The 25,048-nt window shown below is 53.9% G+C and overlaps 6 protein-coding genes across 6 annotated transcripts; 2 read left to right on the top strand and 4 right to left on the bottom strand.

Annotated features, from left to right (window-relative positions):
* Positions 1 to 5,112: 5,112 nt before the first annotated feature.
* Positions 5,113 to 7,846, top strand: PG998_009417 (fungal-specific transcription factor domain-containing protein; the record flags this gene model as incomplete). Its single annotated transcript, XM_066876233.1, has 2 exons — positions 5,113 to 5,582; positions 5,785 to 7,846. 2 exons carry the CDS (start codon positions 5,113 to 5,115, stop codon positions 7,844 to 7,846), a joined length of 2,532 nt encoding a protein of 843 aa, XP_066728389.1.
* Positions 7,847 to 9,628: 1,782 nt separating this feature from the next.
* On the bottom strand, positions 9,629 to 11,432 carry PG998_009416 (Glutamate decarboxylase; the record flags this gene model as incomplete). The annotated part of the gene is made up of 6 exons (XM_066876232.1): positions 9,629 to 9,762; positions 9,846 to 9,930; positions 9,996 to 10,721; positions 10,823 to 11,011; positions 11,077 to 11,215; positions 11,248 to 11,432. 6 exons carry the CDS (start codon positions 11,430 to 11,432, stop codon positions 9,629 to 9,631), a joined length of 1,458 nt encoding a protein of 485 aa, XP_066728388.1.
* A 1,420-nt stretch (positions 11,433 to 12,852) lies between these two features.
* On the bottom strand, positions 12,853 to 14,716 carry PG998_009415 (uncharacterized protein; the record flags this gene model as incomplete). The annotated part of the gene is made up of 2 exons (XM_066876231.1): positions 12,853 to 13,748; positions 13,903 to 14,716. The coding sequence occupies 2 exons, from the start codon at positions 14,714 to 14,716 to the stop codon at positions 12,853 to 12,855; spliced, it is 1,710 nt and encodes a 569-aa protein (XP_066728387.1).
* Positions 14,717 to 14,815: 99 nt separating this feature from the next.
* Positions 14,816 to 17,546, bottom strand: PG998_009414 (uncharacterized protein; the record flags this gene model as incomplete). The annotated part of the gene is made up of 5 exons (XM_066876230.1): positions 14,816 to 14,925; positions 15,067 to 16,436; positions 16,484 to 16,826; positions 16,886 to 17,218; positions 17,291 to 17,546. 5 exons carry the CDS (start codon positions 17,544 to 17,546, stop codon positions 14,816 to 14,818), a joined length of 2,412 nt encoding a protein of 803 aa, XP_066728386.1.
* Positions 17,547 to 19,085: 1,539 nt separating this feature from the next.
* On the top strand, positions 19,086 to 22,388 carry PG998_009413 (TBC domain-containing protein; the record flags this gene model as incomplete). Its single annotated transcript, XM_066876229.1, has 1 exon — positions 19,086 to 22,388. The coding sequence occupies one exon, from the start codon at positions 19,086 to 19,088 to the stop codon at positions 22,386 to 22,388; it is 3,303 nt and encodes a 1,100-aa protein (XP_066728385.1).
* A 505-nt stretch (positions 22,389 to 22,893) lies between these two features.
* PG998_009412 (uncharacterized protein) lies at positions 22,894 to 24,721 on the bottom strand (the record flags this gene model as incomplete). Its single annotated transcript, XM_066876228.1, has 5 exons — positions 22,894 to 23,729; positions 23,811 to 23,875; positions 23,951 to 24,336; positions 24,393 to 24,460; positions 24,502 to 24,721. 5 exons carry the CDS (start codon positions 24,719 to 24,721, stop codon positions 22,894 to 22,896), a joined length of 1,575 nt encoding a protein of 524 aa, XP_066728384.1.
* Positions 24,722 to 25,048: the final 327 nt, after the last annotated feature.

Raw genomic sequence — 25,048 nt, 5'->3', positions numbered from 1 at the left:
ATGTACGTGTCAGATATGTACAGGCCTAGGCAAAATGTCAACCGACTACGCTCTCTGCACTCTGATTAGTGGCGGCGCGGCTCCCAGGAAACCGGCGATATACTCACAGAGAAGATGGCCAGGCCGGGGCAAACAACGACAATCAGCTCTGAGCATCTCCATGGGCCGTTATGCAGGACCAACCTGCTTCTTCGCCTACCCGGCGATGTTGTCCACTTTCAATACCATCATGCAGGATATAGGCAGGTCAGGGTATTTTCACCGAGGCCGCCTCCGAACGGCGAACACTAGTCCTGACTCTGAAGACGGCCAGGCAAGGTGGAGAGCTATACCCGCAAGGTGCGACATCGCAATATTCTCCTGACCATGGGAGCGATCGCTCCCGCCATCGAGGTCGTATTCTAGACGATTGGGAGGCGCAGACGAGCTGTATGTATGTAATCGATCCTTGGCAGTGTGGCCCTTTGCGAAGCAAGTTTGCGAATTGGGTCCAGGCAGTCACGTAATATGCAATGATCAGCATGTGTCTTCATTTTCTCCTTCAGTCGGCCTACGTCAGCCGCCGCAGCCCCTGGCGACGGACGTACTGCGTCCCGGGATGAGCTGGCCGGTCTGGTCACACCTGTTCAGATGCATCTGGCGTCAGCGATATCCCAGTTCCACAAAGTTCAACGTGGTGAGAATGCTAGATGGCCTGACCGAAACCCCGGTCGTTATCCCAGAAATCTCGTGGGTTTGTTTTGATTGTGCTGACGATGATTGCCCCCTACGGCATAAGGTCTTGTCTGGTCTGGCCCCAATCACTTGAAGCAGGGGTTGCTGTGACCCATGGGCTCTGGTCACGGTACTGTTTGCTTTCCGGGCAACGACTCCTCTACTTGGCTTGCAGGGCTTGGCAACGCCTGGGACATGGGATGGCGATGGAGTCCCCAATGTGCCTGTTCATTTCAGCCTGTCTGCCGCTGGATGAGCCCGAGCCTGGATCTGGCCCCAAGCCTGTTCCTTGACTCTTCGTTTCAAACAACAAAGGCGACGTGTCGCTCGAGAAAGTGTACGACAGTACGCATGGTTGTATGTCTACTCCGTGTAGGCATTCTCGCTATACTAGGCCAAAGCATAATTCTATGCTGCATGCATGCATGCATAAGGACCAACCTGCCCATACAAATGGGGAAGAGCTACGGAGTACAGAGGCTGTTATGTATTGAGCAACTACCGGTGCCCATCACATATTCTTTGTTGCCCGCAAGACCAGATCTCCAGAGGCAAGATCGGAAGCGGTCGGATATCTGAGATCGCTCATTGGACTAGGTGGTCAGTTCAAGCAAGCGCGCATTGTTATGTAAGATGGTAGGTCGCCTAACCTGATAATCTCGTAGGCTGGCTGTTTTGGAAATCCACCCACCCCCTCGCGGAACCGGCCTGCAATGCGACATTGACAAGGCCAGGATCTCCTCACCTACTTGTACATACATACATACATACATACATACATACATGGTGCACTGCCCCTGGAGGGGATGCTTCTGGCACGCTGGCTAGGAACGGCACTGTACTAAGCTGCTAGCGCACAAGTCAAAAGCTCGCTAAGCATGTAGGTCCCAACCTCGGAAGTATTTGGCTTGATCAGGTAGGCCGTTTATGAAGATTTCATGCGAGAGATGAGCAAAGTTTAGGTCAGTGCGAGTACCTATGGCGGTTAAAAAATCCAAATGTAGAGCTTTCCGCGCATGGCAATACAGGCCCGGGTATATCAAACCGAGTGGATGGAAAGCATCATGAATGACAAGCTCCTCTCCACGGCTGTGATCCTCACCGACTCATGTGATTCTTAGCATGTCATGTAGGGCGAGTGGGTTTAGGCCCGAACGGAAGATGCCACCCCTGTTCGTCCCGTAGAGCCAGTACTGTACTTGAATGATCGTCCATATACCAATATGCAGCGTTGCAGTATCACCACTAGCTATACTCTTCGCTTCAGATCATGTACTTCACGTGCCATGACAGGACAGGACATGGTTTCTCTCGCTCGTTCCCAAGGAGGGCAGGCCGGGCGTCCAGCCGGGGGTCGACGGACGGAAAGACCTCCAACGTACCAGACAAGACGAGAGGCGTATATGTACACCAGATAGTTGAATAATACATATGGAGTTGCCAACGTGCTCGACCTGGTTCAAGTGAGCGTATGTAAGCGACTCTTAGCTCCAGTCGGTTAGTGGGACCGGTCAATTGGAGACGCTATTTCGTACATCTGCCCGCCCTTGGGGTGCAATGGAATAAGATCCGACGGTGTTCGGCGAGTAAGGTAAGAGACTGACTGCCCTGGATGCTGGGACATAAAGTCGGGAACATCCTCGACGCTAAACTGGAAAAGGGGGGGGGAGAAGAGGAGCGAGAGGAGAAGAGAAGGGGAGGAAGAGGGGAAAAAATCAGATTAATACATGCATCGAGTTGACACTTGGGAACAATTTCCTCTTTATTCTTTTGCGCCGAGCCGACAGAAGCAATAAGATAGGCGAATGTACCACCATAGACCGGACGACATGCACGCACACGCACACGCGCACACGCAAGCAGAGGAGGAGGGAAAAAAGACTGATTGATGGTTTTGATTCACCTCACCGTCCCTTTGGGTTTCGTGTGGCATGCGGGAAGAATAGAATTTGGCAGCTGGCTAGCTCGCCATGTTTCAAATGTTTCCATTTTGGTTCTGCATAGTTTTGGCCTGCTATCAGAACCGAGATCTTTACCGTTATTTTTTTTCTTTCTTCTTGGCCGAATGGCCATTTTCCAGTCGTGTCAAACGTGCAGCGATACACAATCCTACTCTATATGACCAACATGCCTGCGTATATTCCGGCCGGGGAATCGCTTCCACTGTAGGGTCAGCCGTGTACGGTGCAGGTCCCGACCGATTGTCTTCTTCATCTTTTAATTGCGGCCCCTCATGGGCAATCAGTCCTTCATTTGGGGCCAAATGCATCGTCATATACAGCACGCGCACCCGGGTTCCATGCATAGCTAAAGCTGCATCCAAACACAAACATCAATATATCGATATGCAGCCTGAATACTATTCGTGTACTACATACATTGCGCAGTCAAAGCAAAGCGCGCTTGATGCTTGTTCAGAACACCACCAGGCCGGCCTGCTTTACATAAGAACGAGACGTGACAGGCAGTGGAAGTACATGACATCCATAACTCCATTCCAGTCCATTTGATTTTATGTCCCGCTAGCTGGGGCCGCCATGGCCCATTGCACAATGCAATGCCGACTCGACGTGCCTAGCCCGCAATCCCAACGCTAATATATATGCGGACAGCACGGTACAGTGCTAGCTACAGACAACCCATGCCCTGCTTGCCCGTCTCTACCGGTACTTAAGCAGGCCTTGGTGGATGCATCAATGCGTGCAGCCAGGCATCTCATTCTGATATGCGCCCGGAGATGTGCCCGGAGGGAGGGAGAGGGAGGGGGAGAGGGAGAGGCAGAGTACATTGCCACGACGATATCCTATCAACGCAGAGCTATAATCTTCAGGCTGACGGCCTTGGACGGGAAACCGATGAAATGGAGGGTCGGTGTTTTAGCCAATGGCCGCCCTCACCCCAGGGCTTCAGGCATAGTGCTTGTCTTCACGTCCTAGTGTCGTCTGGTGTATCTGGTAGGCTTAAGTACGGACCCCCGGCAAGACTAAAAGGACTAGAGACTGCAGTGTTTTATGAGAGAGGGACGGGTAGTAGATGTCAGGTTCACTGGCGCATCACCTTAATTCGCTTTCGAATGGGTAGCCGGCTCGCCAGCAGCGGCAACAGCAGACAGCTCCTCCAGCTCCAGCTACTAGCAGACAGCACGCACAGCCAGCGGCGTGGCCTCCATCGCTCCATTGCTCCATTTGCTCCATTTGCTCCATGCTCCATGCCATGCTCCATGCCATGCTCCATGCTTCTCAAGTTTACATTAGTTTCGGGGCCCAGGGTTTCCTCCTCTTTTTTAGTCGACTTGATCCGAGGTCACTTACCTTACTAGAACAAGACCATGAACCCAGGACGGCCCACCTCCGCTCGAAACACGTTAGCGATTTTGGTCGATGAACATCACTCGGAGCCCTGTTCCTCTCTCTCTTCCCACTTCTCGTCGCCCAAGTAGTCCTGCAGGGATACGTCTCTGAAAGGATTCGCTCACCCCTCCAGATTATATTTCCGATTTTTGCTTTGGCGCACGGAGAGCCCCGGGGCCTGGTCCCGGGCAAGCTGCTCTGCTGCCTGTATGGCTTGACTACCGTCGGCCGTCCGCAAACCGACTAGACCTGCCCCCATTACTGCTACCACCACCACTACTACCACATACTATCGTTGTTACTACCGCTGCTGCTGCTGCTTGCTATTACTACGACCTCTTCCCTTTTTTCACGTCACCGTCCGTTCTCGTAGGTACTTCTTACTTACTTGTTTGGTCCCGACAATCCCTCCCCCCCCAAAATAGGCAGTCCAAGTTCCTGTGCGTATACACCACCACCACCACTGCCATCGACGGTGCTTGCTCTACTGCCGTGATTCCTTTGGCTAGGGGTGCATTTTCCAAACAAATATACATAATTTCACCGCCATCTGGGTTCCTCTTTAGGCAACCCGCGTCGAGAGGCCAATCCTGGGGGAAGCGCAACACTACTATACTCACCCAAGGGAAATTCGCACACTCGCCACAATCAATGCTAAGCTGCCGCCATATTCGAGGCCGACTGGCGTTTTTTCAATAACCGGTCGCCCACTGGTTCCTGAAACCTGCGGGACACTGCTCGGTCAGGCGAGCATACCGCGGAAACCCAGAGAGGACATAGCGGCTGTCGAGTAGCACAACGCTGCAACGCTGCAAGGCGCTGTCCGTTGAGATCGCCTCGACGACACACCACTCGAGAGACGTTTGCCCTTGTGGTTCCGATTCTCTTGTGGCCATTAGTACGAGGGAATCCCCCCAGCCCACTTGCCGTTTTCTGGTTGCATACCAGTCGTCCTCCCAGGTGCATTCTGCATCGATAGTAGCGCCCTTGTGGCCACCATCCACTTTATCAAGATAGCTTCCACGAGACTCTCCAATAACCATACTGCATGTTCCTTGAGCGGCACCCTCTCGGGATCCAGCCTATTGGGGAGTCCTTGGAAACTGCGGCCAATCAGACCACGGCCTACTGGAGACTGAAGTTGCCCACGATGGCAACTTCGTCACACAATGCCTTTCCTCGATCTCCGAATCCATCCACAAGGTCATACGACTCGTCTTCAGTTTCGTCCGCAACTTCGCCGAAGCCGCCACCCCAGTACCTAAGCAGCTTGATGAGCACAAGTGCAAGGACTGGCGGCGCTCATGCTCCCCAATCTATTGGCATCCCACCTTTACCTTCCGTCAGTCAGTCGGCATTCCAGCCGTATACCCCAGGGACAGCGTCATCGGTAATGGGAAGAGACTCGCTTCCCTCTAACGACTCCGTCGCGAGTACTCCGGGACTGTCAAATGCGCAGCTTTCCGCCAACGTCCAAGCACAGAAGCGTGCATATCGCCAAAGAAGGAAAGATCCTAGGTAAGAAACTCCCAACATGCCTGCCCCCAGTCCTGCGTAGCCACCAGGCGGCCTGGTGATAATTTCGACGTGCATGTCTCGTCTTCTGCGCCGTCGATCCTCCATGATCAAAAGTTACATCTTGCGAGCCTGCTTTTGGGATGCATTTTAATCCTAGCTGATACACGCTGTCGACTCATTGCTGACCTTGTAAACCGAAAAGCTGTGATGCCTGTCGCGAGAGGAAGGTCAAATGCGACGCAACAGAGACGACAAGTTGCTCGGAGTGCTCCAGCCGCAATGTCAAATGCCAATTCACAAAGGAGACGAACCGACGAATGTCTTCCATCAAACAGGTGCAAGATCTCGAGAAGCAGATCGAACGTGTACGCAGGGAAAACAACACTCTCAAACGCCTCCTAAACGATAGAGATGGTCAGATGGACTTGGATGTGGAGAGTGTTGATCAACTAGTCATCGCCATCCCAGAAATTGGATCGGAACCAAAACGACGGAAACGAGCAGCACCGCTTCACGATCCATCGAGAGCACGGACGAATGTCCGGAATATCTCGAAAGGGCTTTTCAAGCCACCGGCGCCTTATCGGCAAACACCACTGGCTGCGCCGCCGGAGGTGAGGCTTCCATCACCGCCACCCAGGTCTGTCACGGAAGTGCTTTTGCACTCCTACTACGGCGCAATACACGTCATGATGCCTCTGTTACATTGGCCAACGTTACAGCGCGAGGTGGACGAGATTTATCAGGGTGCTGGGCTGCAACGCATGTCGGCCTCCTGGCTGTCGTCCTTCTTTGCAATTCTGGCAGGCGGAAGTTTGTTTAGCAACGAACGTCACCTAGATCGTGTTCATCAAGCAGCCGAACTCCTAGAAATCTCGCGCAGCCTAGTCGACCCCTGGAACAACGACTTTAGTCTCGATAATGTCAGAACGGCGCTCCTCACTTCACTGGTCCTGAATGAACTTAATCTGAAGTCGGCAGCGTGGAGTGGGCTGGGGACTGCAGTAAAGATGGCCCAGGACATGAGTCTACATCTCGAAGTTGGAGCTCCCTCAAGGCTCGAAGCCGACATGCGGCGGCGAGTATGGTGGTCGATTTACATACTCGATCGGACCATGTCTCTTGAAATGGGCCGTCCTTCCCTTATCCATGATACGGATTGCGACGTTACGTTACCGGAAGCGATAGACGACCATTTTCTGCATGCCGAAGGTCCGGTGCACCCCCTCAACGCCGACTCCCTAACCCATTCGCTACATGTCATTCTCAATGTAGTCCGCTCGATACCAGCCATTATGCAAGCCCGAAGCTCTTTGCCCATTATCCCGACGCGATTGTCCAGTTTCGATGCACACTTTGTCAACTGCCAAAGGGCTTTTCCTGCAGCCTGCGACCCCGAAAACCCTCTCCCTATCCCGCCCCACATGCTGATGCCCATGGCTTATCTGATGAGCACTCGACTGCTCCTACACCGGAGCAATCTTGCACCCAGCTGCCCTCCCGACATCCGATCGAACGCTATTGCCCAGTGCAGCTACACTGCCGCCGAAACAGCGAAGCTGATTGCTCGAACCAACGCCACGCTCGCCGACACAGCCACGGCACTGCTCACCACACATATTTTCCGGTCAGCACTGTTCCTGGTGATTACGGAACAACACGAACTGGCAGGGGTCTGCATTCGTGCGCTGAAGTCGATAGACGTCCGGCGCGATGTTGCCGTACCCTGCGGTCGTTTCCTATCTCTGTTTCTCTCGGCAGTGGCGAGCAAACGGGCCGAAGTAGCAGCCTATCTCCCCCGGCCTGTTCCCGGGTTTGGCTCACAACGCCCACCTGCGGCTGCCTTTCAAGACGCTTTGTGCAGAGACGAAGAGCTATTGGCCTATCTTAGCGCCGACTTGCAGGGAGGCGTTGAATCAGCTTGGGTATGGGTGGGGGCTGAACGTGATGCCATGCCCGCTGCGGCGTTGGCTTCGGGCGGTTTGGTAAGATCTGAGAACCGGACTGGACTAGGCGCAGAGGATATGCGAGACTGGGTTGGTTGGGATCGACTGGACGGGCAACTGCGAGGCCTGGCAACAGAATCTTGGAGCCCGACTTCACAATACGCTCCACATACGCTTCCGCCGATCAAGATGGAACCGACGCCGGGGCCGAGCATCCCGAGGAACAGCATGCCACCGAACGAAGGCTCGTCGGCTAGCCCAGCACCCAGCGCTGCGAAACGGAATACGGAACGAATCAGCATTGCTAATATTATCTGAGCTCTCGCCAGATAATGGGAAAGAAAGGAATACCTGCGAGAAACTCAAGGAAACAAGCAATACAAGAGAAGCTCCCCAACGGAACTTCACGAAACTTATGGGAATGAGCGAGCGAGGCAAAGCCTAAACATCTTTTTCGACTATTTTCTTGACGAATTTTCTAGCCCACGTCCAACGGCTGGCTGTGTAACTATCGTCATCACAAATAATCACTGTATCATTATTGTCATTTTTATGTCACACGGTCGTTGTCGGTATCGCGCGAGAGGCCCTCTGGCCTATTGGCGTTGATATGACCCCCGGCCCGGTCCCATTTTGCTCACACTATTACATCTTACTCAGAATTTCCTTGACTTTGTTTTTCTTTCGGGGTTCACTCATACCACGACGTCACATTATCAGCTATGTCACAGCGGCATTTACAACCTCTACCCGGGCGCCTTGAGATACATGCCAACACGCTTTCGGATTTCCTACGACAAAAGCGACGCGGCGCAAAGCCACTGGAAGACAAAGCGCCGGACAGGGGGGAAGGCTCCATGCTAATGAGGAAAATCAACCTAATGGCACACCGGAGCTATCCTTCGGATAAGGTGCGCGAAACTGGGGCTGGGGCTGGGGCTGGGGCTGTGGGTATTGTTAATATAGGTTCACTATAGGGTCGGGTCTGAAGGGGGTTCGGTTCCACTTGGAATCAAGAAAGTCGGTCGATCCGTTGAGGGGAGAGAGGAGAGGGACGGGGCGGCTCCGACCATCATCGCAGAGGGCTGGATTAGCGTGCATGCCATCTGTATTGCGTGCTTATGTAATGTTCATACACAATCGAGGGAGGTCGATGCCTGCTATCGGCGGGGGATATTGGGGTGGAATTACTCATCTAAAGATACCTATCCCATATATGTATAGGAATAAAGTCGATTTCCAAAAACGCAAGCCTCAGCAACACGAGGCATCTGCTATCGTCGGTCGGGTCGGTGGTGGAAGCGGAGCACTTACGTAGGCGCGTTTTCACATTCATTACAGTAGAGTAGTATTTACCAGCTACGTATGGGTTTGAGGTGAGGAACCATCCGGAAAGCCGCCCGACGTTGGCGCCATCTCGCTCCTCCTCGCTTGCCCGTGCCCTGTGCCTTGCCTTGCCACGATCCCTGCTAGCCGCGGCAGCATCACGTTGTGTGTGGGCATGCGTATGCAGCGTTTCGAAAATGCGCCCATGGCAAATGCCATGATCGCCCAAGCCCGCTGGCCGTCCAGAATCGGTTGGGCAAATGGGGGAACAGGAGCCGAACGATTACCAGACGCCGGGAAATTGGATCATCTTGTTAGCCAAAAGCAGGGGTGCGCGTTTTGGTGGCTCAGGGGCTGGGCTGGGCCGCTGGCTTCGGCAGAAGGGCCGACGGAACTAAAAAGAACAACGACAACAGCAACAACAACAAGAAGGGTGGGTAGCGAGAGGAGATGCAGTTCAGTCCACTTGGACTGCCGGTGGATTACCGAGAAGAAGGAGGACAAGAACAACGTCATACCAATAATAGCCTTACTACGGAGTAGCCATGCACAAGTCTGAAACTAATTCCAAATGGCGTAACGGTGAGAAAGAAACACTGCAAGTGCATAATATCTGTATATTTGACACACACACACACGCACACACATGTGCTATCCGACCTTTATCTCCATGGCGTCCATAAAGTCCCCACCACCTGTTGTGTGTAGTCTTTTATCTCCCAGCATTTGGATCCCAGTGCCGATGTAGCCCTCAAAGTCTCCCAACGCGAGAGTTTAACAGATCGAGTGAGTCTTGCCATGTTTACCTTGGATGGAGTGTTTCTCGTTGGCGAAACGGGGGTGGTTGTGTTTCGATTGAGAGGAATTGGTATGATGATGGGTCTTGATGAACTCTTCCATCTTCTTGACTAAAAAGGTTCGACTCTGGTTAGTCGTCTAAGACACGCTGGAATGGGAGAGAAGAAGAAGGAAAATGGAGCCCGAGGCATACCTGAGTCTCGATCCATCTGCTCCAGAAGCTCCATGCAGTACTTGATGTCCATGATCAAGGCGTCGCATCGGTTCTTGGTGAAGTCCTCGCGGACCACGACACGCAGCATCTTCAGTTGGCCGGTATGGGGGCCATCGTGTAGGCCGGCACGACCCAGCCACGAGCACGCAGCCTGTGTGCCAAAGCGAACTCATCAAACTCGTGCTTGTCGTCTGCGTTCAGGCGGAACGCAACGAGGGGCAGACCCTCGCCCGACTTCTTGGACATGATGACGAAACCCAGAGCTTCCAACGAACTCGAGAGGTAGTCGGCCGTGCGGGTCAGGTTGCTCATGATGGCGCGGTAGCCCTTCTTACCAAGCCGGATCAGCTGGTAGTACTGGCCGATGACCTGGCTGGCACCCTTTGAGAAGTTCAAGGTGAAACTTGACTGGTCGGCGCCGAGGTAATTGATGTTGAAGACGAGTTCTTTGGGCAGAAACTCGGCAGACCGCCAGACAACCCATCCAACGCCCGGGTAGACAAGGCCATACTTGTGGCCGGACACGTTGATCGAGACCACCCGTTCCAGTCTGAAGTCCCATTGCAGATCTGGCACCACGAAGGGGGCTACAAACCCGCCGCTGGCAGCATCGACATGAATCGGGGTGTCCATGCCTTTCTTCACCAGGAGATCGTTGATGGCCTTGACATCCTCGTACTCACCAGTGTAGGTGGTTCCCAGAATCGCGCAAATACCGATGGTATTCTCGTCAACCAGATCCACCGTCTCCTCGGGGTCGATGACATATCGTTCTGGTGTGCAGTAAACCAGCTTCTCGTCGATCTCGAAGTATCTTGCTGCCTTCTCCCAGCAGACCTGGACTGCGGAGGACATCTGCGAGAGCACTATCAGTACCTCGGTAAAGAGGCATGGTGGACAACCACGGGTAAATTGTGCCGGCTTGTTTATCATCCATTCTCCAGGAGGGGACCTACGATGATGTTTGGGTTCTCTGTGGAGAGGCCAGCCGCCTTTCTCTGGTTCTTCCAGCGTCTCTTCATGGCCAGAACCGCGAGCATGATGGCTTCCGAAGAGCCGATACATGAGGTGCCAACGGCACCAGCTGCGCTATTGTCGTCTGTGGGCGCGTTGAACAGACGGCCGATCATGGATACACAGCGGTTCTACCAAGGAGAGAAGAAGCACGCGTTAGTGAAAGGTCGTGGGGCCCGAGCACAGGGAAGCTCACCTGGATGTCGGCAGACTGAGGATACTCCTCATAGTCGATGAAATTCTTGGAGAAGGACTCGGTCATGAGCTTCTCGGCTTCCTCCTCCATGTAGGTGGTGACGAAGGAGGCCAGATTCAGCATGGGGTTGCCATCGAGACTGAGGTCGTCCTTGATCATGCGGTAGGCGACCTCTTTAGGCATCTCCCCTCGGGCATCTCGTGGCGCGGCAAGTCCTCGGCGGCGAACCGGGAGCCGTAGACGCTCGTGGTGAAGGAATCGTCATCGTTGCTGAGCTGCAAACTTATCTTTTTGACGGCATCAGGGAGCTTATCCCTGATATCGGCGTCCTTGGGGATGTTTGCAAGATGGACCATGGTGGGGGTGTTGTTGAACGAACTAGTATAGTATATATTTATGAGAACGTGAAGGGGGTGAAAAAAAAGAAGCTGGAGGTCAAAAGGTTGAACAGTATAACCAACTGAGGTAGAGCAGTGGCCAATTAGTCATCTATTTATACCCAAATGAGCAAACAATTCACATATGGTTATTCTAGAAAGGAGCTACGTACCTACACCGACCTCTTGCTACTTGGGTATGGATCGGTGTTGGGTTGATGCCACGAAGGTGCGTTGATGCGGGGTAGCAAGCAGTATGTGTGTGTGTGTGTGTGTCGCGCTTGTGTGTGTGTGTGTGTGTGTGTATGTGTGTATGTGTGCAATACGAAGTTGTTTCACTGGCTGCAATCAGCAACCACGAGGAGGGAGAATGAAATCAAGGACGAGGTTCTGGTGTCTGCGGTGGTAGAATGAGCGCTTTATTTATACCAAAACCACTATATACGGCTGTTGGTGCCAGCCAGCATCAGGCCAGCTTACGGGTGCGTAACAGGTCACCGACGAATTGGCAAGTGAGCAGTCACCCCAGAGGCAGCGAGTGCGTGAGAGAGAGAGCGTGAGAGAGAGCGTGGGAGAGAGCTTGAAGTGGTGACGACCGTCAAGCCTGGCACCCGGGGTATAGGTAGGGCCTGGGGCCTGGGCAGCCAGTAGCAAGCAAGTGGCCTGGAAGCCTGGGACCTGGGGCCTGGGCCCGGGGCTTGGGGCCAGGGGCCTGGAGGGATTGGCAGAAAAGCTTGGCAGCAAGTGTTTCCACCGGCATGCGCTAGCAGGGATTGATCTGGTGTTGGATTCCACATGCTCCCGCGGATATCTACCGGTCAGTCACCGACTCCTTATTTCCCTCTCTCCAGAGCTGTCATCTGGTGCTGCTGACATCATTCAGATCATACCCGTACGTCCACGTCAGCTGTGTTATGCGCCGGCGCCATTCCCGGCTTGCATACCCAGCACTGGCTGGCTGTCCGCTCGCTTCCGTCACGCCCGTCTGAAAGAGAGTTCGGATGGCAGCTCGATGGCAAATTGAGCAACCACTGCCCCTTTTCTTTGCCCGTGAGCCATTTGATGCCCAAAACTGCCCATTTTGCTCGCTTGCTCCCTCCTTCCTTCTTTTTCTAGAACGATTGCCGTGCTCCATGTGCCCAGATCTGCTCACGTTTTTGTGATATCCCGCAACCCGTCACAGCCAATGTCTTAGATTGGTTACCTTCCAGTTTCATGCCTTCCTGTTGATACTTCACCACGGCCTGTTTGCATCCTTCTCGTGAAACAATACACTCGATTGTACCTGTCGTCTACCGCTGTGGAATCCAATCAAACATACATGGTAGGTATACCGAGATCATCTATTGATTGGTCCCTTTCGCTTCTGGGCCATTGGACTCCAACCGTGTACCCAACGCTAGCCACGGCTACGACACCAAAAAGGGCTGGCAACACTAAAAGGACTGCGCTGTGACCTATTGCTCCTCCTCCCCCTTTCGTCCTCCTCCTCCTCGCTTTCCTTCGTCTCCTCCCTCAAAGACTGCTTCTTCGCAATATATTCATGCCATTTCGGATTGCCGGCATAGTCTTGGGGGTACGATTCGGGGAAATAGGATGCTCGCAGGTGAGGTTCTATGAAGGTGGGTCCTCGCAGACTCGGGGTCTCGTCCTCGACGGCCTCGTCCTCCTTGGTGAGGGGCACTGGCCTGGGCGGCTCACGGCCTGTTGATTCCTGCCAGGTAATCGAACGATAAGTGTCGCTTAGTTTTAGGTCGTCGGCTGTGAACCCCTGTCGAATTGGCGTGCCGTTGGGGAGCACGTTTTGGACGGCGGCCGTTGTCGTGGAAGGCAAGGAAGGGTTGGAGGAGGGGTTGGTAACGGGACCCGGGGTAGGTCCGAGGTCGTCACTGGCCTTGTTGCCCTCTGTAACCTCTGCTTCGTTATAGACAAAGGGCTGAGGCGTCGGCATTCGAGTTGAGCGAGGGGTCAGCGATCCATTCGAGGAAGAGCTGGACATGGCTGAAGAAGCAGGTGGAGCCAAAAGGAAGTCGTCGTAGCCGAAGACGTGAGATGCAAAGCCACCATCAGAGCCACGGTCGCTTGCTTCAAACATTTTGAAGCCGTCGGCGGTTCCTCTCATGTTCTCGTCCAGGTACAGGTACATGCCAGGATCCCTGTTCCGCGCCCCTCCTGCTGAGGTACTGGCGGTGCTGTTGCGTGCGGACTTCTGTCTCTTCCTCTTCTCTCTCTCCTTCCTTCTCTTGGATGTTTTAGGTGCGCTGGCCTCGTTGGCGGCTTCAGTGGCAGCTTCCTCTGTATGGTTTGTAGCGTCAGCGTCTGTGCCTTATTGCCCCCAGAGACTCGCTGCCGTTCGCTGCTTCAGTTTGGTCCTCAGCTTCAGCCTCGACAGGTCCACCGGAAGCCTTCACATGGTCGTCATTCGTATCTTGGGCCACTGCAGGCTCACTAGCGTTCGACGCTTCAGATTTCTCCCGGGCTTTTCTAGCCAGGCGCTTCAGGTCCTTCGTTCGCTTCTTCTCACGCCTGGACGGTTGAGATGGGCCAGCTTCGGTGTTGCCTCTATGAATGACTTCCACTGGAGCCTTACCTTTCTGATCGGTCTGTCGAGATGGACCAGCTTCGCAATTGCCTTTACAATAATATATTTTCTCTGGAGCCTTCCCCTTTCGATCGGACTTATGCTGTGTCACCACAGATTCACTGCCGTCCATTATTTCAGCCTGGTTCATAGCCTCAGTCTCAGCTTCAGCTTCGATGACGACTTCATCTGTATCCTTCAGATGGTCACCGATGGAACCTTGCGGCACTCGTAGTTCGGTGCCGTTAGTCGTCATAACCGCTTCTGAGGCCTCAACTTCTGCCTCGGCAACTTCACCTGTAGATCCCATAGGTTCGTTGGCTGAGTCATGTGCCACTACAGATTCGGTGCCGTTTGCTGTGTCACTCGTCACCGTGGCATTGGCTTCTACCTCAGTGGGCTGACCTATATACTCTGTGTAGTTGGCGCCAGAGTCGCGAGCTGCCGCAAAGTCGATATCGTCCACCATTTCAGCCGTGGCTGTGGCCTCGGTTTCTGTCCCGGCAGCTTGGTCTATAGGCTCCTCGTAGTCGACGGTTGAGTCGCGGGGCGCTACGTGATTAATGCTGTCCGCCGCCAAGTCGATAGCGTCTACGGTAGAGTTAATGCTGTCCGCCATAATATCGGTGCCGTTCGCCATCTCAGCCGTGGCTGTTACCTGGGCAGCTTGGTCTGTGGCCATCGTATGGCCGTCGGGTATGTATTGGACCGCCACAGAATCGCTGCCGTCCACTGCGTCCGCCGCATAATTGTCTGATTCGTCGTGACCATGTGGCGAGACCTATTCGTCAAGGTTGGAGTCGTTTACGTCTGGAACGTTCGCGTGTTCAGCCATGGCTGCCTGGTTCGCCTCGAAGTATTCGAGCTCTTCTGGGGACAGGCCTGACTGATCTGGATGTTGCGTTAGTTAGTCTGTAGCAACTAGAGGGGATTGAGCTTGAACACTGTTCATAGTCTGCTGGTCGAGTTGACCAATATACTGGATATAACAAGGTTAGGGTTTGTCCTTGACTCTAACGATTGTCTTCTTACATATTCCGTGTTCCTCGAGAGTAGGACGCGCACGCGCACGGGAATTATTGTACGGTAGAAACACTCTGATAACAGTGGGGGATTCTATCGGCTGCCGGCTTTGGCTGTTGACCATTGTGTAGCCCCCGTAAAGAACGCCTTGACGCGGTCTCACAGTCGGGAAATTTACTCTGGGAGCATTACGGGGCTCTTCCATTGGCTGCTTGCTTTGGCTGTTGAAAGTGAACTGCGAGGATGACGGGAACTCTTCTTCGCCGGTGGAAGTATAATCCTCAAATGGCGGGAGCTCAATGTCGCCGTTAACTTCCTCGTCGTTGACTTCCTCGCCGTTGACTTCCTCGCCGTTGACTTCCTCGCCATTGACTTCCTCGCCGTTGACTTCCTCGCCGGTGGAGGCATAATTCTCAAATGGCGGGAGCTCAGCGTCGTCAGTGGCTTCCTCACAGGTAGCTTCTTCATTGTTGCTCGGTGTTCCGTGGGCAGGCGTTTCTAAAATTGATCCGGAGCCTGTTAGGCCTAAGGTTACGGGGTTTGGCAGCACCAGTAGGTTACGCGATGCCGATCTCTCGGTCATGGTGGCTTCGTTGTCAACGGGAACCTGCCAAAGGTTCCATAAATCCGTAACCCCAGGCGGCGGATTGCTCCGCGCCTGTCGCCCGTTTATTGGTACTCGTCGCGACATCGATGCTGCCGATCGATGCTCTATACATATATAGGAAGGTAGCGATGTGGTGGGCTTGGCTGGCAAATGATAAGTTGAGGTGTGGTGAGAGGATTGTGAAGATGATACTCTTTCTGGAAACGTTGCTGCACCACGCTTCGATTTCTTGGAGATAACCTTAGTCCACCCATCCTCAACTGCTTTCAACTGAGATGCTGCTGGTCGATCCTGCGACTCGGTGGTAGACATGGAGGTTGTGCCTTCCTGGCCAAGCTCTTGTTCGTTCCGCTCTTGCTCCTCCCTACCCTCTGGAGGTGATGTCACATGAAGTTGCTGGTGCGAATGGCGCTCGACCGTCTCGGAAAACCCTAAGCGGCCTGAAGGAGTGACCACCACTTTGGGGAATTCCGTAGCTGGGGTCTCAGTCGATTCTGGGAAAACATCATTTGCTGAATCCGGGGCCTGCGCCATGGATCTGTCTTCGTGGGATGGCTTTGGGTTCTCCCGAGCATTCTTAGCCGACTTGGACGCTTTCAATGCCTTCTTCCTCTTGGCTTTGGCCACTTTTCTCTTTTCTGACTTTGTCAGATTTTCCCCGTTAGATGACTTGTCGCTCAACTTCGGGTCCTGGAGGCCAGCAAGGTCAAGACTGGGTTTGCCCTCCCATTGAAAAGTCCATTTGGTGGTGTCTTCGAGATAGCCAGGGGGGCTATAGTGATTTTGTAGTGCTCTATGACATCCAATGCATAAAGGAACCTGGTCAACTTTTCCTGCATGAAGTAGAAGAAGTTGCCGTGGCCATCTTGTTCCGGTACTATGCAGTTCCGGGGTGGCTGGAAAACTCCCTCCCAAGCATCCATTGGATCAAAGCCATGGTCTCGGCAACTATCCCAATCCCGGAAAAAAGCAGGGTTTGGATTCTTGAAGTCTTGCCTCGAAGCTGTGAGTGGAAGCAAGACACCTGTTTGTAAATACTCCATCCTGCTGGATCGCCATTTGGGATGAGCGAGGAGTTCCTTTTTGATGTCGTTCTCACGCCCACTGATGTTGTGAGACCTCTGAAATCTAGCAAGATCCTGGTTGACGAATTCAAGTCTCTCTGTTAGCTTCGTCAAGCGCTTGCTAGCAATGAAATCGCTGTCGAACCAAGTCTCGAACCCCCGGAATGATGGCCGTGCCGCATATAGGTCTCTACGACATCCCCTGATACACCAGTGAGGAGACATGTCTCTTCTACGTCTTCTACCATGGGAAGGATCTCGTCCTTGAGGCAGTCCAGTACCCAGTCGGGAAGGAACGCCGAGTACCAATAGTGCAGCATAGCCTCAGCAGTCTGCATATAATTCTTGCAGACCTTGGCCATAGATAGCAGGATAAAGACGCGCCCAATTACCTCGTTGTCTTCCTCTTCCATGTAGAACTTGTATTTCACCTTGCTACCTCGAGGAATGGCCAGGAATGTCTCAATGAGAAGTCCTAGATCGCCGAAGCCTTTCAGTTTTATTAGTTTCATTGGTCTTGCTTATAGGCATAGTCCTTTCAAAGTTCTTCGAATTGTCTTACCGTTGATTCGGATGTTCATCTCATCGCCATCCTCATCTCGACCTTGGTCTTGTGGACTGATGAGGCACTTGACCTTGTGTTTTGAGAAGAGCCGAGGCTCATTTCCTGGCTTGGGTGTCTCAGCATTGCAATGGCGGTAAGGGATTCCTTGACCAGGAGCCAGACGTTTGGCATCCTCTTCTACGTTGTAGGATTGTCTTCTCCTGTTCTTGTCGGATTCGCACAAGGACTGGTGAGCCGGTTGGTCCTCCGCCATGCAGTCGCTGCCGCAGTATCGTATGAGCCGACATCGCTGACAGTCAACACCCAGCCTAGTTTCATGGCAGGCAGGCCTCGCACACACCACACGCAGTGGAGCAAAACTCGCCATTTCGGATGGTGAGTATATTTGATGTCTGTAATATGATTGACGTTACATACGTCAGGCCACAAGAGAAAAGGGTTGCGGGGGAGGCTTTGACAACCCCCAACGATGAAGTATAGTAAGCAGTTGTATCCGTGGGTCCGCGTCGCGTCGGAAACGTATGAGACAGGAATTCATACATACGAAGTGTGTTTATGAGGCAAGAGACGGAGTGGGAGGTAAGGCTCCCATGCAAAAATTGGTAGCGAGAGCGCGACGTCTGATGAGTACCACGAGACTTCCTAGTAGGTAATCGCGCCTTCCCGGCATTTCCGATAGCTACAGATGTGATGGGGAAGAGATTTTCTTCAGGCGCGACTAGAAAAGTAATGAATGTGTGAAGGTATTTATTCTAGCAAGTCGGTGGAAACGGGAGAGATGTGAGAGGGTTTATGATCTTGGCTACTTTTAAGGTGTGAGGAAGGGTTGGTTTCGAGCGGCCTTTTATGCGAGAACTGATATAGTCGACTATATCACCTCTAGATTGTTCTGTAAGAACTGAGAAACCCGCCTATAGCGGTGCCACGCCTGGAAACGCTTTTGACCTTTACCTATATCATAGAAAACTACGTCGTCAACAGTGGCTTACTCTGTATCACGGGTTGCCTGGGAACCATGACTTGACGCATTGCCTGTATAGGTACACAGCACTATGTTAGAATAGGAAGAATCCAAACAGTTACGTTTGACGGCTGATGGGATATGAGGGAGATGACTCGGCTGAGATAAACATGCAATACATGATTACAGAATTCCATCCATTCATTAATGGCTTGCAGCCAAAAATAGGGGGTCCACTACGGAACATGGCCATTGAACCCTGACAGTGTGCAATTGCTTGGCATGCATTCCATAACAGTCCCAGTTTAGCGTGTGTGTCCGCCCTATGCAAGCCAAGCACCACCTAGAGAAAGTACTTGCCTGTCCGCCAGTGACACTATGTGATACCAGGTACCAACCTTAGATCCAAATCCGGGGCAGCTGCCAGGCTACATCTACTACTATTGGAACCTACCTAGCCAACAGAACAGAACTAAATTAGAGCCTACGCCCTCTGTGTAGTACATACAGAGAGTACAGTACTTGCATAACATCAACCCCCGGCCGTCGTCCCCCCCCAAATACCCGAAGACTTAAACCTAGCAGCCATGCCTACCATGCATCACAAGCCGTCACCGTCACTGTATGGTTTCTCTCTTTATTGACCACACACATGCGCACGCATTCATTCACGCACGCACTCACACACACACATAGTCATGTCTCAAACAAGCACATTTTTCCTTTCTATTACCAACACATACAGTCCAACCAAGATAGCCTCCTCCCAATTCGACAAGTCTGAAGGGTTTGCTTCCTCGGCCATTCGATGCTGATGGGCCATGTCATGAAATGGAGCCCGAACCCTCAGCGCATCTGGAGCGCTCTACGTCACAACTGTCAACTGCCTCCATTAGGAGCGCCAGAGGACACACCCTCCGCGCCAAATCCAGGTCCAGGGCAAAGATAACCTCGCAGCCATCTAGCTCAGCTTCCTCCATTGCCGCCTCCGACAAGTCCCTAACCTCCTTCCCCTCCTTCTCCCCAGGCTCTCCGTCATTCGGCCGCCCCCTGACGCCTGACCTCGAGGCCGTCGCCCAGCCCTCAACCGCGACCGCAACCACCACCATCCCGCCCAGGAAGACGTCCAACCCGCAGTCCGTCCATTCTATAGTAGACACCTTGGTCTCCTCCGACACCCCAGGCCGCCCTGCCTCGGCAAGGAATGCTTTGTTCGAAGATACCCCGCTGGCGACCCGCAAGGTGCCTGGCGCAATTCACATTGCGCCCGACGAACACATAGAGCGCCTGATAGCCAAACAGGGTCCCGTTCCCCTCGTGCGTCAGATCGCAGAAGATCTAGCACAACGCGATGGCCAGATTGCTACCCTCCGACATAAGGCTGACATTCGGGAAAGGGCTCTGCGCAAAATGATAATAGAGTGCGGTCTGTCCAATCTCGAGCTCGAAACCAGACTGCGAACGATCGAGTTGGACCTTAAAGCCCAGGAGGAATCGAAAAAGGCCAGCGGCGGAGGTCTGTCAGACCTTGTGAGTGACGCAATGCAGGACTCGGTGTCGTATGGGAACTACACCCTGGGAGACCCCAATGACGCCACCATACGAGGGAGCAGTCGATCTGGCTCCAAAGACAACGAAGCGAAAGGCACAATGAAAGGTTGGAAAGACTGGATCTTGGGGAGTGGCTCATCGAAGAGGAATAGTCGGGCAAGCAGTCTCAGTGGCGACCCGGCTCGCACCGCAGTTCGAGCCCCGACGTCGGGAGAGCGAAGACCCACGATCCAGGAGAATCTTTTCACTCCTCCTGATTCTGGCTCAGTGAGGAGCTCAAGCAGGGCCTCGAGCATTTACTCGAGTCAAGTACCCAGGAAGCAGTCAGGCTCTCTTGCTAGCATGGCCTTGCAGCTAGTAGCAGGGAAGGCTGTCCGTGATGGTGACTCTGTCAGGGGAAGAACGAGCTCGGCAGGCCAAGGTGGTTCGCTGAGGACGCCTTCGAGCACCAGTGCCAAGACGACCGCTTCAAACAGGGCTGTCTCTACCCAGATTGGCCCCAAATCCCTCATGGCCATGCGGCGACCAACTCCAGCCCCTCTCAATGTTGCACCGCGAACCCAACCACACGAAAGGTGGGACACAATGGGCACAAGTCCTCCTAGCCCCTCAGCCACCCGCCCTGACAAGTACGGTCCTGTTGAGATGGACACGATATTCTCGCCTGAAGGCCAGCCGCCGACGTTGACGCATATCTATAATAACAACTACATGGGTTCTGACTACCTTACCGACCGCTTTGGTTTCATTTACGACCAGCGCCGTAAAAAGAGGCAGCGGGAAGCAGCACAGATGGCACGACAGGTGAAAAGGGGCAGTCGCACTGAAATGCTCACCGGTGGACGATCCAACATATCGCCTAACCTACTGGAAGACAACGCTAGCTCGACTATTGACGTTGGCAGTGGTGACAGACCAGGGACACCAAATTCTAGTGAGGGTTCTGTGGAGCAGGGCAAACCCAAACGTTGGCAGGACTATTTGAAGATCGCTACATTTCCCACGGAGCTGCTCTCACATACGCCATCCATTACCGCATCGGGTATCCAGGTTTTGGATGGCGGTGATGTTTCCAGGTCACCTGTTGCCATTACCTCGGACGAGCGTGGTTTTGTGCCGTCCCTGGGTGCCGCTCCTGCTCTCAACATCGAAGTAGCCGCCAAGCCTGACGACGAACCAGCTGGCGCCACTTTGGTCAAAGAAGACGCCGAGCCGGTCAAGCTATTACTACAGCAGCTAAGCGATGTTCACGATGCCCTCCAGAGGGAGAAGACTGTACGCTGGAATGAGTTTTCGCGTAAGGTGAGGGCAGAACGCCGGCGCGAGGACGAAGCTGCCATCGCTGCGGCCACGGCCGCTGCGGAGGCTCGTTTCCAGAAAGCCCCTGTCATGATTCCCGAGGCCAAGTTCTCTGATGGGGAGACCATCGGCGTTGCCGATCTTGGCGTCAAGGGGAAAGTTGGCCGTAACAAGTGGAATGAATTTAAAGCGTTGGTTCTAGGTGGCATTCCCGTGGCCAATCGGCCCAAGATCTGGTCAGAATGCTCAGGCGCTCTTAGCATGCGCGTCCCGGGCTACTATGATGATCTTGTCAGTCAATCGACCGAAGACGATGATCCCTCGGTTGTCTCGCAGATCGACATGGACATTACCCGTACGCTGACGGACAACATCTTCTTCCGCAAGGGGCCGGGAGTTGGCAAGCTGAAGCAGGTCTTGCTCGCCTATGCCCGACGGAACCACGAGGTCGGGTACTGCCAAGGCATGAATCTCATCGCTGCGAATCTGCTGTTGATCATGCCTTCCACCGAAGACGTGTTCTGGGTCTTGACCTCGATCATCGAACAGATCCTGCCGCAGGGATACTACGACCACAGCCTAATGGCCTCGCGTGCCGACCAGCAAGTCCTGCGCCTGTACGTGGCCCACGTGCTGCCCAAACTCTCGCAGCACCTCGAGGACCTGAGCATCGAGCTCGAGGCCCTGACGTTCCAGTGGTTCCTCAGTGTGTTCACCGACTGCCTCTCAGCCGAGGCCCTGTTCCGCGTCTGGGACGTGGTGCTCTGTATAAACGACGGCAGCACCTTTTTGTTCCGGGTCGCCCTGGCCCTCCTCAAACTCAACGAGCGCCAGCTGCTCCAGTGTGACGCCCCCGCCGCCGTGTATACGTACATCAACCACCAGATGACCAACCACGCCATCAGCATCGACGGCCTCATCCAGGCCTCGGAGGGTTTGCGCAAGGTGGTGCGCCGCGAGGACGTCGAGGAGAAACGCGACCGCGCCATCGAGGCCGAGAGGCAGCTCATGAAGGAGCGCGAGGAGCAGAACCAACTCCGTCGGAATAGAAACAGTCACAAGGCGACGTCGGCACCCGCCCTAATTACCGAAGAGACGGCGTCGAGGGCCCCCAGCCCCATGCCCAGCCCAAGGCCCGAGATGATGAATAGAGCGGACACGGGGGACAGCGAGAGTATTGTTAGTCTGTCGAGTCAGGCCGCCGCCGGCTTGGGCCTGGACAGGAGTGAGATGGCCAGGACGCCAACACCCGCCGAGGAGGAGGCGACATTTGGACTTGGATGAAGGAAAGAGAGATTCCAGATTTAAAAAATGGGAGGATTCGCTTGGATGGTCACTACCGAAATTATTGTATTTTCTTTTTCTTGAATCCGGGATGGTGTTCTTCTATAGATTAGGCCAGCCAAGATACCCCATCACACCCACACACACATTTCTGGATTTTGGTCGCATGAAGGGAGCTTTCTTGGACAACTCTTCTGGGAGGGCCGGCATGCGAGAGTCGAAAGGGGTGGACTGGGTGGATCATTAGCGTAGCGTTACAGCCGGAATACACCAAGTGTTTGGGTTTGATTTGCTTTACTTCTTTTTGTCTGATCTGAATTTGTCTATATGGTACATATGTCTATCCAAGACAGATTGATCTAAAATTGGAGGTCTAAGGAAAGGGGTGCAGACGTCGACTGCGCTGTCTATGTTGTATAAGTATGTGCAATGAAAATAAGATGGGTATTGAGCAAGCATTCGCAGTACAGAGATTCAGCTTGTGTTGTTGGAGTTGGTTGGACGGCTACTCGGCGTTCATGCCTCGCTCGGACGAGTGGCAGCTGCTCACGTCATCGCAGCTCGTGACGTGCGTCTCGAAGGACTGGCCCCGGTGGCCGGGCTCGACGCCCTCGACGCGCATGACGACGACGCGGCGCACCTGGATGTCGCCGAACGAGGAGCGCACGCTAGACCGGCTGCTGAGGCGCGAGACCTGGTGCCGCACGTGGTTCTGCGAGGCCCGGTGCATCGGCCCGTTGGGCGTCGACGGCGTGGCGGGCGTCAAGGGCGTCGTGGGCGTCACGCACCGCGAGCCGGCCAGCGTCGAGGGGGTCCCGCACCGCGAGGTGGTGGGCGTCGCGCTGCGGAGGCTGCCCACCAGCGCTCCCTGGTCCAGCAGCTCGTGGATCGAGTCGTTTTCCTCCCCGGCTTCGTCCGATGTATATTGCTGTTTTTGCTCCTGCTGCTGCTGCTGCTGCTGCGTTTGCTGTTGATGGTGCTCCTGCTTATCCCGCTTCTGCTGCAAGGGCATGGTGGAGCTCCTGTACGAGGAGAAGATGGGCGTGGCTGTGTTGGACCACCGCATATTATCGTCGCCGGCGGTTATCGCGGTCATTCCAGTCAGGCTCATGAGGGTAGGCCCGGGGCTCGGTGTCGCGAGGATGCGCGTCATGGTCTCGGCTGTGGTTCCGTTGCTGTTATGGCGTTTGATGTAGGCCTTCTTGAAGTTTCGGAAATCCCGCGCCGAGGAACTGTCATCCAGCCATCTGGCTATCAGGGGGGCTGCGGAAAGGGTATTCGCACAGGTGAAGCCCACGAGAACTTCTATGACGCCCCAGATGTTGTAATTGACAAATGTATCTGCTATGGGTTAGTAACTCTCGTCTTCAACGCTGGCAATCGCGCTTCTTCTTCTTTGACGATTTGAGCGAGAAAACATACAAGTTACATCGTTCCAATCGAGGAGACTGACAACCGCAATCCGGACGATACTGGCAACCAGAGCACTAGAGGTTACGTGAGGCTTAGCATGATGTAACTTCATCCACGAACCCAGACAAAAACTGATAATGGGGTCTTACAAGATTCCGAGTAGAAACAGAAGCACCGAGGCGACTATGCGCCTTCTCGAGGTTTGCCAGGACCAAACCACGGGCAAAGGCAGAACAAGAAGGCCGACATTCAACAGAGAGTTGAGAGAACTCGAGGCAAAGTAGAACGAGGACTGGTTGAGGCACTGCCCTGATTCGGGGGTGGCAGCCCAAAAGCTGGAGACGGGCAGGCACTGCGCGGCGAACCCTATCGAATTCACCAGAAGCAAGCATACTGAGCCAACGGCGAAGGCGATAATGGCGTGCTGGAACATGGCTTGGTTCGGCGGCGGGCTCAAGCGCCAGTAGGACAGGAGGATACCGGCCTTGACACTGAATGTGGTGACGGTCCAAAGCAGCATGGACGCGTACAGGTTCTACACCGAAACATATGAGTGACTTCCCTGGCGATTTGACATGGCATCCTCATTACCTGTTTGAAAGCCATCACCATTCCCGGATCCAGATGGTCTGCATGCGTCCCATAGCCATATTGAACCCCTGGAACATGTAAGCATGTCGACGTCGTAACCTCATCTAACCAAGGGGTCGCTCACCTATGTATTCGCTGGCGCCTATGCCGAGACACAGCAGCAGCACGCCAACCATCCAGTAGTCACCGAACCAGTATCTAGGACCTCCCTGACGCAGCGGTGAATAGAAACGCAGCGCGAAAGACGCTGCTGCTATTGTCATGCATGTTGTCAGCACGGCTAGAATGAGCCGCTGGTTCTGAATTTCGCTGGGCTGAAGATTGTCCATGGCGACGACGGCTATATCATCCTTGGGCCGGCGAGTGGTTGGCGAAGATACCCCTGGTGGTCTTGTGGTGTTTCTGGTGGTGTCGGGTGTCTTCGGGTGTCGCGTCGAGTAGAGCTCTATAGGGGTCGAGAAATCAAGGACGCGGAAACAGAAACATTAAGAACCATGTTCGAACGAGTGACATTGACGCCGCCCGGGGCCTGTTTCACCAGCCTTGCGACCGTCACTCCAAGACATTTGACGGGTGCCCGACCGAGCGTACGCGCTTTAGACTCTTACCAACAACGGCGGACTGTCTGCCAATAGGCATTCCATCCTTCGTCTTGA

Source organism: Apiospora kogelbergensis (assembly GCF_038363985.1).
Source record: "Apiospora kogelbergensis strain CBS 113332 chromosome Unknown utg000006l_segment0_segment0, whole genome shotgun sequence".
Classification (NCBI taxonomy): domain Eukaryota; kingdom Fungi; phylum Ascomycota; class Sordariomycetes; order Amphisphaeriales; family Apiosporaceae; genus Apiospora; species Apiospora kogelbergensis.
The sequence above is the reverse complement of the archived record's forward strand: the minus strand, read 5'-3'. Positions and strand labels throughout refer to the sequence as shown.